The 12,652-nt window shown below is 59.7% G+C and overlaps 1 protein-coding gene across 1 annotated transcript in view; it reads left to right on the top strand.

Annotated features, from left to right (window-relative positions):
• The first annotated feature begins 1,773 nt into the window (after positions 1-1,773).
• bcl10 (BCL10 immune signaling adaptor) overlaps positions 1,774-12,652 on the top strand; it is a 31,007-nt gene continuing 20,128 nt past the window's right edge. Inside the window, exon 1 of the mRNA XM_069939399.1 lies at positions 1,774-1,915. Within this exon, the coding sequence (XP_069795500.1) occupies positions 1,865-1,915 (51 nt within the window). The 5' untranslated portion in view covers positions 1,774-1,864. The remainder of the gene's footprint in view (positions 1,916-12,652) is intronic.

The following is a 12,652-nucleotide window of genomic DNA, read 5'->3' as shown; positions in this document are numbered from 1 at the left end:
CCTTACAAGCACATATTTCCTTTCTACTCCTTTCTCTCTTTGGCTTCTTTTTCCCCAGTTGTTAGAAGAGCTGGGGAATCTGTAGCTCTCTGTTTGCCTTGCAGCAGATGCAAGTTGAGGTAGATTCTGTATATTGCAGTTTTAATGGTTTATTATGCGACAATAAAAGGAATCTTTGAACCTTTCAGTTTTTTTCTGAAATGCAAAACAACAACTTTGCATTTTTGCTGCAACTGAATTGTAGAAGGAGGAAGGGAGGGGGAGAGAGAAGAGGGAGGGAGAGAGAGACTGAAGGGGAGAGAGAGAGAGCGTAAAGGGGAGAGAGAGAGAAGGGGAGAGAGAGAGAAGGGGAGAGAGAGAGAGAGAGGGAGAGAGAGAGACAGAGAGAGAGCGTGAAGGGAGGAGAGAGAGAAGGGGGAAAGAGAGAAGGGGAGAGAGAATGGGGAGAGGAGAGAGAGAGGGAGGGAGAGAGTGTGAAGGGAGGAGAGAGAAGGGGAGAGAGAGAGAATGGGGGAGAGCGGAGAGAGAGAGGGAGGGAGAGAGAGCGTGAAGGGAGAAGAGAGAAGGGGAAAGAGAGAAGGGGAGAGAGAGAATGGGGGAGAGGGGAGAGAGAGAAGAGGAAGGGAGAGAGTGAAGGGGAGAGAGAGAAGGGGAGAGAGAGAATGGGGAGAGGGGAGAGAGAGAGGGAGGGAGAGAGAGTGTGAAGGGAGGAGAGAGAGAAGGGAGAAAGAGAGAGAAGGGGAGAGAGAGAGAATGGGGAGAGGGGAGAGGGAGAGAGGGAGGGAGAGAGAGAGCATGAAGGGAGGAAAGAGAGAAGGGGGAGAGAGAGAGAATGGGGAGAGGGGAGAGAGAGAGGGAGGGAGAGAGAGCATGAAGGTAGGAGAGAGAGAAGGGGGAAAGAGAGCATGAAGGTAGGAGAGAGAGAAGGGGGAAAGAGAGAGAAGGGGAGAGAGAATGGGGAGAGGGGAGAGGGAGAGAGAGCGTGAAGGGGAGAGAGAGAGAGCGTAAAGGGGAGAGAGAGAGAAGGGGAGAGAGAGAGAGAGGGAGAGAGAGACAGAGAGAGAGTGTGAAGGGAGGAGAGAGAGAAGGGGGAAAGAGAGAAGGGGAGAGAGAATGGGGAGAGGAGAGAGAGAGGGAGGGAGAGAGTGTGAAGGGAGGAGAGAGAAGGGGAGAGAGAGAGAATGGGGAGAGAGAATGGGGAGAGGGGAGAGGGAGAGAGAGCGTGAAGGGTGGAGAGAGAGAAGGGGTGAGAGAGAGAATGGAGGATAAGGGAGAGAGAGGGAGGGAGAGAAAGCGTGAAGGGAGGAGAGAGAGAAGGGGAAAGAGAGAGAAGGGGAGAGAGAGAATGGGGGAGAGGGGAGAGAGAGAGGGAGGGAGAAAGAGCGTGAAGGGAGGAGAGAGAGAAGGGGGGAGAGAGAGGGAGAGAGAGAAAGCGTGAAGGGAGGAGAGAGAGAAGGGGGAAAGAGAGAAGGGGAGAGAGAGAGAATGTGGAGAGGGGAAAGAGAGGGAGAGAGAGAGAGTGTGAAGGGAGGAGAGAGAGAAGGGGTGAGAGAGAGAAGAGAGAGGGTGGGGGGAGGACTGTGCAACCTGTCCCGGGTGAGCCTGGCGGGGAGGAGGCGGGGCCGGGAGGGGAGGGGGCGGGGCCGGGAGGGGAGGGGGCGGGGCCGGGAGGGGAGGGGAGGGGCCGGGAGGGGAGGGGGCGGGACCGGGAGGGGAGGGGCGGGGCCGGGAGGGGCGGGGCGGGGATGGAACGAGATCTCCACGCCCAGGAAGGAAGCGGCCGGCAGCGAGCGGCGGCACGGGGCCGAGCGGGGCTGGGTCGGTCGGTCGGAGCGGGACGGGACCGGCTCCCCAGCAGCGCCCGATGGATCGGGACCGACTCACCGAGGACGACATGGCCGACATCAAGAAAGAAGTGAGTGGCGTCCGTGCTGCCGGGGCTCGGGGCTGGACCAGGGACAGGGGGGGGGGGGGGGGGGAGAGAGAGACCACCCGATGGGACAGGGGGGGAGAGAGACCACCCGATGGGACAGGGGGGAGAGAGAGACCACCCGATGGGACAGGGGGGAGAGAGAGACCACCCGATGGGACAGGGGGGAGAGAGACCACCCGATGGGACAGGGGGGAGAGAGAGACCACCCGATGGGACAGGGGGGAGAGAGACCACCCGATGGGACAGGGGGGAGAGAGAGACCACCCGATGGGACAGGGGGGAGAGAGAGACCACCCGATGGGACAGGGGGGAGAGAGAGACCACCCGATGGGACAGGGGGGAGAGAGAGACCACCCGATGGGACAGGGGGGAGAGAGAGACCACCCGATGGGACAGGGGGGAGAGAGACCACCCGATGGGACAGGGGGGGAGAGAGACCACCCGATGGGACAGGGGGGGAGAGAGACCACCCGATGGGACAGGGGGGGAGAGAGACCACCCGATGGGACAGGGGGGAGAGAGACCACCCGATGGGACAGGGGGGAGAGAGAGAGACCACCCGATGGGACAGGGGGGAGAGAGACCACCCGATGGGACAGGGGGGAGAGAGAGACCACCCGATGGGACAGGGGGGAGAGAGAGACCACCCGATGGGACAGGGGGGAGAGAGAGACCACCCGATGGGACAGGGGGGAGAGAGAGACCACCCGATGGGACAGGGGGAGAGAGAGACCACCCGATGGGACAGGGGGGAGAGAGACCACCCGATGGGACAGGGGGGGAGAGAGACCACCCGATGGGACAGGGGGGGAGAGAGACCACCCGATGGGACAGGGGGGGAGAGAGACCACCCGATGGGACAGGGGGGAGAGAGACCACCCGATGGGACAGGGGGGAGAGAGAGAGACCACCCGATGGGACAGGGGGGAGAGAGACCACCCGATGGGACAGGGGGGGAGAGAGACCACCCGATGGGACAGGGGGGAGAGAGAGACCACCCGATGGGACAGGGGGGAGAGAGACCACACGATGGGACAGGGGGGAGAGAGAGACCACCCGATGGGACAGGGGGGAGAGAGACCACCCGATGGGACAGGGGGGAGAGAGAGACCACCCGATGGGACAGGGGGGAGAGAGAGACCACCCGATGGGACAGGGGGGGGGAGAGAGACCACCCGATGGGACAGGGGGGGGAGAGAGACCACCCGATGGGACAGGGGGGAGAGAGACCACCCGCTGGGATAGTGGGGGGAGAGAGACCACCCGATGGGACAGGGGGGAGAGAGAGACCACCTGATGGGACAGTGGGGAGAGAGACCACCCGATGGGACAGGGGGGGAGAGAGACCACCCGATGGGACAGGGGGGGAGAGAGACCACCCGATGGGACAGGGGGGAGAGAGAGACCACCCGATGGGACAGGGGGGAGAGAGACCACCCGATGGGACAGGGGGGAGAGAGAGACCACCCGATGGGACAGGGGGGGAGAGAGACCACCCGATGGGACAGGGGGGGAGAGAGACCACACGATGGGACAGGGGGGGAGAGAGAGACCACACGATGGGACAGGGGGGGGAGAGAGAGACCACCCGATGGGACAGGGGGGGAGAGAGAGACCACCCGATGGGACAGGGGGGGGGAGAGAGACCACCCGATGAGACAGGGGGGAGAGAGACCACCCGATGGGACAGGGGGGGAGAGAGAGACCACCCGATGGGACAGGTGGGGGAGAGAGACCACCCAGGGAGAGAGAGAACACCCGATGGGACAGGGGGGAGAGAGAGACCACCCGATGGGACAGGGGGGAAAGAGAGACCACACGATGGGACAGGGGAGAGAGAGACCACCCGATGGGACAGGGGAGAGAGAGACCACCCGATGGGACAGGGGAGAGATAGACCACCCGATGGGACAGTGGGGGGGGGAGAGAGACCACCCGATGGGACAGGGGGGGAGAGAGAGACCACCCGATGGGACAGGGGGGGGAGAGAGACCACCCGATGGGACAGGGGGGAGAGAGAGACCACCCGATGGGACAGGGGGGGGAGAGAGACCACCCGATGGGACAGGGGGGGAGAGAGACCACCCGATGGGACAGGGGGGGGAGAGAGACCATCCGATGGGACAGGGGGGAGAGAGAGACCACCCGATGGGACAGGGGGGAGAGAGAGACCACCCGATGGGACAGGGGGGAGAGAGACCACCCGATGGGACAGGGGGGGAGAGAGACCACCCGAATGGACAGGGGGGGAGAGAGACCACCCGATGGGACAGGGGGGAGAGAGAGAACACCCGATAGGACAGGGGGGGAGAGAGACCACCCGATGGGACAGGGGGGGAGAGAGACCACCCGATGGGACAGGGGGGGAGAGAGACCACCCGATGGGACATAGGGGAGAGAGACCACCCGATGGGACAGGGGGGAGAGAGACCACCCAATGGGACGGGGGGGAGAGAGACCACCCGATGGGACAGGGGGGAGAGAGAGACCACCCGATGGGACAGGGGGGAGAGAGACCACCCGATGGGACAGGGGGGAGAGAGACCACCCGATGGGACAGGGGGGAGAGAGACCACCCGATGGGACAGGAGGGAGAGAGACCACCCGATGGGACAGGGGGGTGAGAGAGACCACCCGATGGGACAGGGGGGTAGAGAGACCACCCGATGGGACAGGGGGGAGAGAGACCACCTGATGGGACAGGGGGGAGAGAGAGACCACCCGATGGGACAGGGGGGGGGAGAGAGACCACCCGATGGGACAGTGGGGGGAGAGAGACCACCCGATGGGACAGGGGGGAGAGAGAGACCACCCGATGGGACAGGGGGGGAGAGAGAGACCACCCGATGAGACAGGGGGGAGAAAGACCACCCGATGGGACAGGGGGGAGAGAGAGACCACCCGATGGGACAGGGGGGAGAGAGACCACCCGATGGGACAGTGGGGGGAGAGAGACCACCCGATGGGACAGGGGGGAGAGAGAGACCACCCGATGGGACAGGGGGGGAGAGAGAGACCACCCGATGGGACAGGGGGGGAGAGAGAGACCACCCGATGGGACAGGGGGGAGAGAGAGACCACCCGATGGGACAGGGGGGAGAGAGAGACCACCCGATGGGACAGGGGGGAGAGAGACCACCCGATGGGACAGGGGGGGGAGAGAGACCACCCGATGGGACAGGGGGGAGAGAGAGACCACCCGATGGGACAGGGGGGAGAGAGAGACCACCCAATGGGACAGGGGGGAGAGAGAGACCACCCGATGGGACAGGGGGGAGAGAGACCACCCGATGGGACAGGGGAGAGAGAGACCACCCGATGGGACAGGGGAGAGAGAGACCACCCGATGGGACAGGGGGGAGAGAGAGACCACCCGATGGTGCAGTGGTGGGAGAGAGACCACCCGATGGGACAGGGGGGAGAGTGAGACCACGCGATGGGACATGGGAGAGAGAGACCACCCGATGGGACAGGGGAAAGAGAGACCAACCGATGGGACAGGGGAGAGAGAGACCACCCGATGGGACAGGGGGGGGGGGAGAGAGACCACCCGATTGGACAGTGGGGGGAGAGAGACCACCCGATGGGACAGGGGGGGAGAGAGACCACCCGATGGGACAGGGGGGAGAGAGAGACCACCCGATGGGACAGGGGGGAGAGAGAGACCACCTGATGGGACAGGGGGGATAAAGACCACCCAATGGGACAGGGGGGGAGAGAGACCACCCGATGGGACAGGGGGGAGAGAGAGACCACCCGATGGGACAGGGGGGGAGAGAGACCACCCGATGGGACAGGGGGGAGAGAGAGACCACCCGATGGGACAGTGGGGGAGAGAGACCACCCGATGGGACAGTGGTGGGAGAGAGACCACCCGATGGGACAGGGGGGAGAGAGAGACCACGCGATGGGACATGGGAGAGAGAGACCACCCGATGGGACAGGGGAAAGAGAGACCACCCGATGGGACAGGGGAGAGAGAGACCACCCGATGGGACAGGGGGGGGAGAGAGACCACCCGATTGGACAGTGGGGGGAGAGAGACCACCCGATGGGACAGGGGGGGAGAGAGACCACCCGATGGGACAGGGGGGAGAGAGAGACCACCCGATGGGATAGGGGGGAGAGAGAGACCACCCGATGGGACAGGGGGGAGAGAGAGACCACCCGATGGGACAGGGGGGATAAAGACCACCCAATGGGACAGGGGGGGAGAGAGACCACCCGATGGGACAGGGGGGAGAGAGAGACCACCCGATGGGACAGGGGGGGAGAGAGACCACCCGATGGGACAGTGGGGAGAGAGAGACCACACGATGGGACAGTGGGGGAGAGAGACCACCCGATGGGACATGGGGAGAGAGAGACCACCCGATGGGACAGGGGGGAGAGAGAGACCACCCGATGGGACAGGGGGGAGAGAGAGACCACCCGATGGGACAGGGAGAGAGAGACCACCCGATGGGACAGGAGAGAGAGAGACCACCCGATGGGACAGGGGAGAGAGAGACCACCCGATGGGACCGGGGGGAGAGAGAGACCACCCAATGGGACAGGGGGGAGAGGGACCACCCGATGGGACAGGGGGAGAGAGAGACCACCCGATGGGACAGGGGAGAGAGAGACCACCCGATGGGACAGGGGAGAGAGAGAGCACCCTATGGGACAGGGGAGAGAGAGACCACCCGATGGGACAGTGGGGGGGAGAGAGACCACCCGATGGGACAGAGGGGGGAGAGAGACCACCCGATGGGACAGGGGGGAGAGAGAGACCACCTGATGGGACAGGGAGGGAGAGAGACCACCCGATGGGACAGGGGGGAGAGAGAGACCACCCAATGGGACAGGGGGGAGAGAGACCACCCGATGGGAAAGGGGGGAGAGAGAGACCACCCGATGGGACAGGGGAGAGAGAGAACACCCGATGGGACAGGGGGAGAGAGAGACCACCCGATGGGACAGGGGAGAGAGAGACCACCCGATGGAACAGGGGAGAGAGAGACCACCCGATGAGACAGGGGAGAGAGAGACCACCCGATGGGACAGGAGAGAGAGAGACCACCCGATGGGACAGAGGGGGGGGGAGAGAGACCAATCGATGGGTCAGGGGGCGAGAGAGACCACCCGATGGGACAGGGGGGGAGAGAGACCACCCGATGGGACAGGGGGGGAGAGAGACCACCCGATGGGACAGGGGGGAGAGAGAGACCACCCAATGGGACAGGGGGGAGAGAGACCACCCGATGGACAGAAGGGAGAGAGAGACCACCCAATGGGACAGGGGGGAGAGAGACCACCGATGGGACAGGGGAGAGAGAGACCACCCGATGGGACAGGGGAGAGAGAGATCACCCGATGGGTCAGGGGAGAGAGAGACCACCCGATGGGACGGGGGTGGGGGGAGAGACCACCCCACGGGACAGGGGGGGGAGAGAGACCACCCGATGGGACAGGGGGGAGGGAGACCACCCCACGGGACAGGGGAGAGAGAGGTGGTCACCCGATGGACGGGGGGGGGAGAGAGACCACCCGATGGGACAGGGAGGAGAGAGAGAGACCATCCGATGGGACAGGGGGGAGAGAGAGACCACCCGATGGGACAGGGGGGAGAGAGAGACCACCCGATGGGACGGGGGGGGGAGAGAGACCACCCGATGGGACAGTGGTGGGAGAGAGACCACCCGATGGGACGGGGGGGGAGAGAGACCACCCGATGGGACAGGGGGGAGAGAGAGACCATGCGATGGGACAGTGGGGGGGGAGAGAGACCACCCGATGGGACAGTGGGGGGAGAGAGACCACCCGATGGGACAGGGGGGGGAGAGAGACCACCCGATGGGACAAGGGGGAGAGAGACCACCCCACGGGACAGGGGAGAGAGAGATCACCCCACCGGTCAGGGGGGAGAGGGACCACCCCACGTGACAGGGGGAGAGAGGTGGTCACCCGATGGGACAGGGGGGGGAGAGAGACCACCTGATGGGACAGGGAGGAGAGAGAGAGACCATCCGATGGGACAGGGGGGAGAGAGAGACCACCCGATGGGACAGGGGGGAGAGAGAGACCACCCGATGGGACAGGGGGGAGAGAGAGACCACCCGATGGGACAGGGGGGAGAGAGAGACCACCCGATGGGACAGGGGAGAGAGAGACCACCCGATGGGGCAGTGGGGGAGAGAGACCATCCGATGGGACGGGGGGGGAGAGAGACCACCCGATGGGACAGGGGGGAGAGAGAGACCACCCGATGGGACAGGGGGGAGAGAGACCACCCGATGGGACAGGGGTGAGAGAGAGACCACCCGATGGGGCAGTGTGGGGAGAGAGACCACCCGATGGGACAGGGGGGAGAGAGAGACCACCGATGGGACAGGGGCGAGAGAGACCACCCGATGGGACAGGGGGGAGAGAGAGACCACCCGATGGGACAGGGGGAGAGAGAGACCACCCAATGGGACAGGGGGGAGAGAGACCACCCGATGTGTCAGGGGAAGTGAGAGACCACCCGAAGGGACGGGTGGGGGGAGAGAGAGACCACCCGATGGGGCAGGGGGTAGAGTGAGACCATCCGATGGGATAGGGCAGAGAGAGAGACCACCTGATTGGACAGGGGATGAGAGACCACCCGATGGGACAGGGGGGAGAGAGTGACCACCCGATGGGACAGGGGGGAGAGAGAGACCACCCGATGGGACAGGGGGGGAGAGAGAGACCACCCAATCGTACGGGGGGGAGAGAGAGACCACACCGCGGGACAGCGGGAGAGAGACACCACCCCACGGGACAGGTGGAGAGAGAGTGAGAGACCACCCGATGGGTCAGGGGGAGTGAGAGACCACCCGAAGAGACGGGAGGAGAGAGAGACCACCCATTGGGTCAGGGGGAGAGAGAGACCACCCAATGGGACAGGGGAGAGAGAGACCACCCCACGTGACAGGGGAGAGAGAGAGACCACCCTATGGGACAGGGGAAAGAGAGAGACCACCCCACGGGACAGGGGAGAGAGAGACCACCCCACGGGACAGGGGAGAGAGAGACCACACCACGGGACAGGGGAGAGAGAGACCACCCCACGGGACAGGGGAGAGAGAGACCACCCCACCGGTCAGGGGGGGAGAGGGACCACCCCACGTGACAGGGGGAGAGTGAGACCACCCCCCAGGACTGGGAGAGAGACCACTTCCGGGACTGGAAGAGACCCCCCCCGGGATCAGGAAGGACCCCGGCCCTGGGCACAGCTGATCCACCTTGGAACCCACGGCGGACCTTCCGCTCCAGGGAAGAGAGTGGCATACCCAGGGCAGGTTGTTGGAGTCGAGAGTCCCCAGTCACAGATCAGAAGCCCCCAACCCTTTAAACGGCTCCTGCACCAAGCAGGCCCTCCTCCAGGCCCTTGCTGAACCTGCCAACCCCATCTCCGTTGGCTTGTGTTCATCTCTTCATCTCCTGTTGTTGTTATGCTGTTCAATTCAGACAAAAACCCTTCCAACACATTGTAATGGTGTCACACCAGGTCTTTTTCTCTGTGTTAAAAATAGCCAGTGTTAACATGGTTAGGAGTGGAGGAGTGTGCAACAACAACCACTTGACAAGCAAGTTGCAGAAAGAAAGAAACTACTGAACATTCATCCCTTCATGATGACAAGATTCCAAGGATGATGGGGGTTGGCCTTTGAGGAGAGTTGGGACTGTATTCCACCGGAAGAATGAGAGTAGGTCTTAGAGAAACACTTTGTGAAAGGCATAGATACCATAGAGGTAGGTCAGTTGTTCCCATTGGTGGGGGAGACCAGGGTAAGTAGATTTAGGATGGGCATGAGAAGGATCGATCATCAGATCAGCCATGATCTCATCAAATGGAGGAGTAGGCTCGACGGGCCGAATGGCTGACTGCTATTTTTATTTGAATGTTTTATTTAAGAATTTAAAACCACATCCATGTATTCAATAAAACAAAAAAAAAGGTGTATAAAACCCTCGTTGGTCCCATCCTCTCTCCCTCCCCACCCACCCAACCCTAAAGTAAAGGAAAAGAAAAGAAAAACGTTGGGAGAATGTCAAAAAGAAATAGAAAGTCTCAATTCTAATAGTAATAGAGTTGGGGGCTACCAACGGGACGGGCTCTCAGAGAGTCCTTCAGATTTTCAAACCAATGTGTTGTAAATATGGGCTCCATATTTTCAAGAAAAAATTATGTAAATTACAAGTAATTTTTCTCAAGTGGAATACAAGAGCGTAGTTCAGCAGGTCACCTCTCCATCCCTAAATCCGGATCTGATTTCCAAGTAATGGCAATGCATTTCCTAGAAATAGCTAAAGCCAGTTGTAAAAAGCAGCTCCTTAGTTAGGAATTCATAAACAGGAGGTTGATTTAAACAATTGAAAATGACTGGATGCAATTATGGAAGGAAAATATGATGAGAATTATTATTGTTGGGTATAGACTGGTTCAATATAATTTTCGACGTCAATTAGATATAAACTCAAACATTTTTTAAATGGAACCCCGGATTATCAGATTCAAGCTTTAGATGTGATCAGGAAGTTGGTTCGATTTTCTATTCTACTTGGGAGAAAAACTTTTTGGCTGCAGGTGGGAAACTCCTACAGGTCTTGGTGGGACCTAGATGAAAATGAACTGTTTCTGCTCCTATTTCTTATGTTCTGTGGTAGTGTAGTGATCTATTAAACCTGAGGCCAGGATTAATAGGCCCGAATTTAATCACAGTAAATGAAAAAAATCATGGTACAAACAGCTGGTATTTGTGATGGTGATGGGGCCGAAACAAGGTGAGGCGGCAGGTTACTCCAGAGACCCCAGTGCAGTCCCCACCTCAGGCACTGTCTGTGCGGAGTTTGCGCATTCCCATTTTACCGCGTAGGTTTCCCTTATGGGCTCTGGTTTTCGAAAAGCATACAGCACGATAACAGGCCTTTTCGGCCCACGAGCCTGTGCCGCCAATTAACCTACTACCCCAGTACGTTTTGAACGCTGGGAGGAAACTGGAGGCCCCAGGGAAAACCTACGCAGACATGGGGAGAACATACAAACTCCTCACAGACAGCGCGGGATTCGAACCCTGGTCCCGATCGCTAGTGCTGTAACAGCGTTGCGCTACCACTACACTAAATGGGGCACCCACGTCCAGTGACATGCAGGTCAGTGGGTTGATTAGTCACTGTAAATTGTCCAATCTTTTTTAAAGGTTGATTTCCCACGTAATACCTGGTGCAGCGGGAAGGGTTCTTCTGCGAGCAGTCTGTCATGTCATCTCCAACATTTGTACAGCCAGGTCAGGCAGAAGAACATGACCACATTAACAGAGTCTAGCCTTACAATGGGGGAAAAGATCAAGCAGCACGAGGCAAGAGAGCCTGATGGCTACGGGGAGGGCAGGAAGGGAGAAACTGTCTTCAGTGTGTAGGGAGTAGCAGGTTAATGGGGAAAGGTTACAGGAAGTAAGTTTGGCGGGTGAGGGGATTGCTCTGAGAAGCTCTTGGACACTATGAGCTGAATGAGGGAAGGGGCAGGGTTACCAAGCCATCCCACTCTCCTCCAATCAGGGTGCATCTTCCTCAGTCACAAGATATAGGAGGAGAATTTGGCCCATCGAGTCTGCCCTGCCTTTCTAACTATGCGCTGATCCATCCCCCCCCACCCACTCCCTGGTTTTTACCCCGTAACCCATGATGGCCCAACTAATCTCTGCCTTAATTACACCCACGACCTGGCCTCCACAGCCACCCGTGGCCACAAGTTCCACAGACTCACGACTCACTGGCAAAAGAAATTCCTCCGCATCTCCTTTTTAAATGGGTGCCCTTTAATCCTGAAGTTGTGGCCTCTTGTCCCAGACTCCCCGACCATGCGAAACATCTTGGCCCCATCTATTCTGTCCAGGACTTGCAGCATTTCGAAACGTGATGCCCCTCTCCTCTGCCCCTTTCTCCTTAAATCTGACTGTTTCCTCATTTCCTTCCTCACCCACCTGTATTCACCTGTCATCTACCAGCCTCCCCCCTTCCCCGCACCCCTTTATTTTGGCTTTTGCCCTCTTCCTCGCTCTCTCTGATGATGGGTTACGACCTGAATCCACCGAGTCCCCGTAGATTCGCCTCCGTGCTCTCGCAGCCTCTGTTGCCACCCAGACTTCTATTCAAGCTCCTGGCGACCTAATCTCCAGATCCAGACAACGCCTCCACAGATACTTCAGGATAAAAGGACATGAACTTAAAATCAGAGATGCGGAGAAGTTTCTTTGACCAGAGGATCATGGAACTTGTTGCCATGGGCGGCTGCAGAGGAGAGATCGTTGGGTGTATTTAAGGCAGAGATTGACAAGGATTCAATTAGTCAGGGCATCAAGGGTTGAGGGGAGAAGGCCGGGGAGTGGGGCTGAGTGATAGTCCAGCTCATGATAGAATGGCAAAGCAGACTTGATGGGCTGATGGGCCTACTTCTGCTCGTACATCCTGTGATGCTGCCTGACCTGCTGAGCTCCTCCAGCACTCCGCTCTAGTCTTTCACCGGTCTTCAGAGAAAGAAAGCTGCTGCCTTCTCTCGGATCTAGCAGTAAGGTGGGTGCGCGACGTGTTACTTAAATCCAGATAATCAAGAATAGGCTATGGAATTCACGTCCCAAGAATGGATAAGGACCGAAATGAAGAAATAATAAAAATTAAAATAACCCACAGATGCCAGAAAATTTGAAATAGAAA

The sequence above is a fragment of the Narcine bancroftii genome, chromosome 5, assembly GCF_036971445.1.
Source record: "Narcine bancroftii isolate sNarBan1 chromosome 5, sNarBan1.hap1, whole genome shotgun sequence".
In the NCBI taxonomy this organism is placed as follows: domain Eukaryota; kingdom Metazoa; phylum Chordata; class Chondrichthyes; order Torpediniformes; family Narcinidae; genus Narcine; species Narcine bancroftii.
The sequence above is the reverse complement of the archived record's forward strand: the minus strand, read 5'-3'. Positions and strand labels throughout refer to the sequence as shown.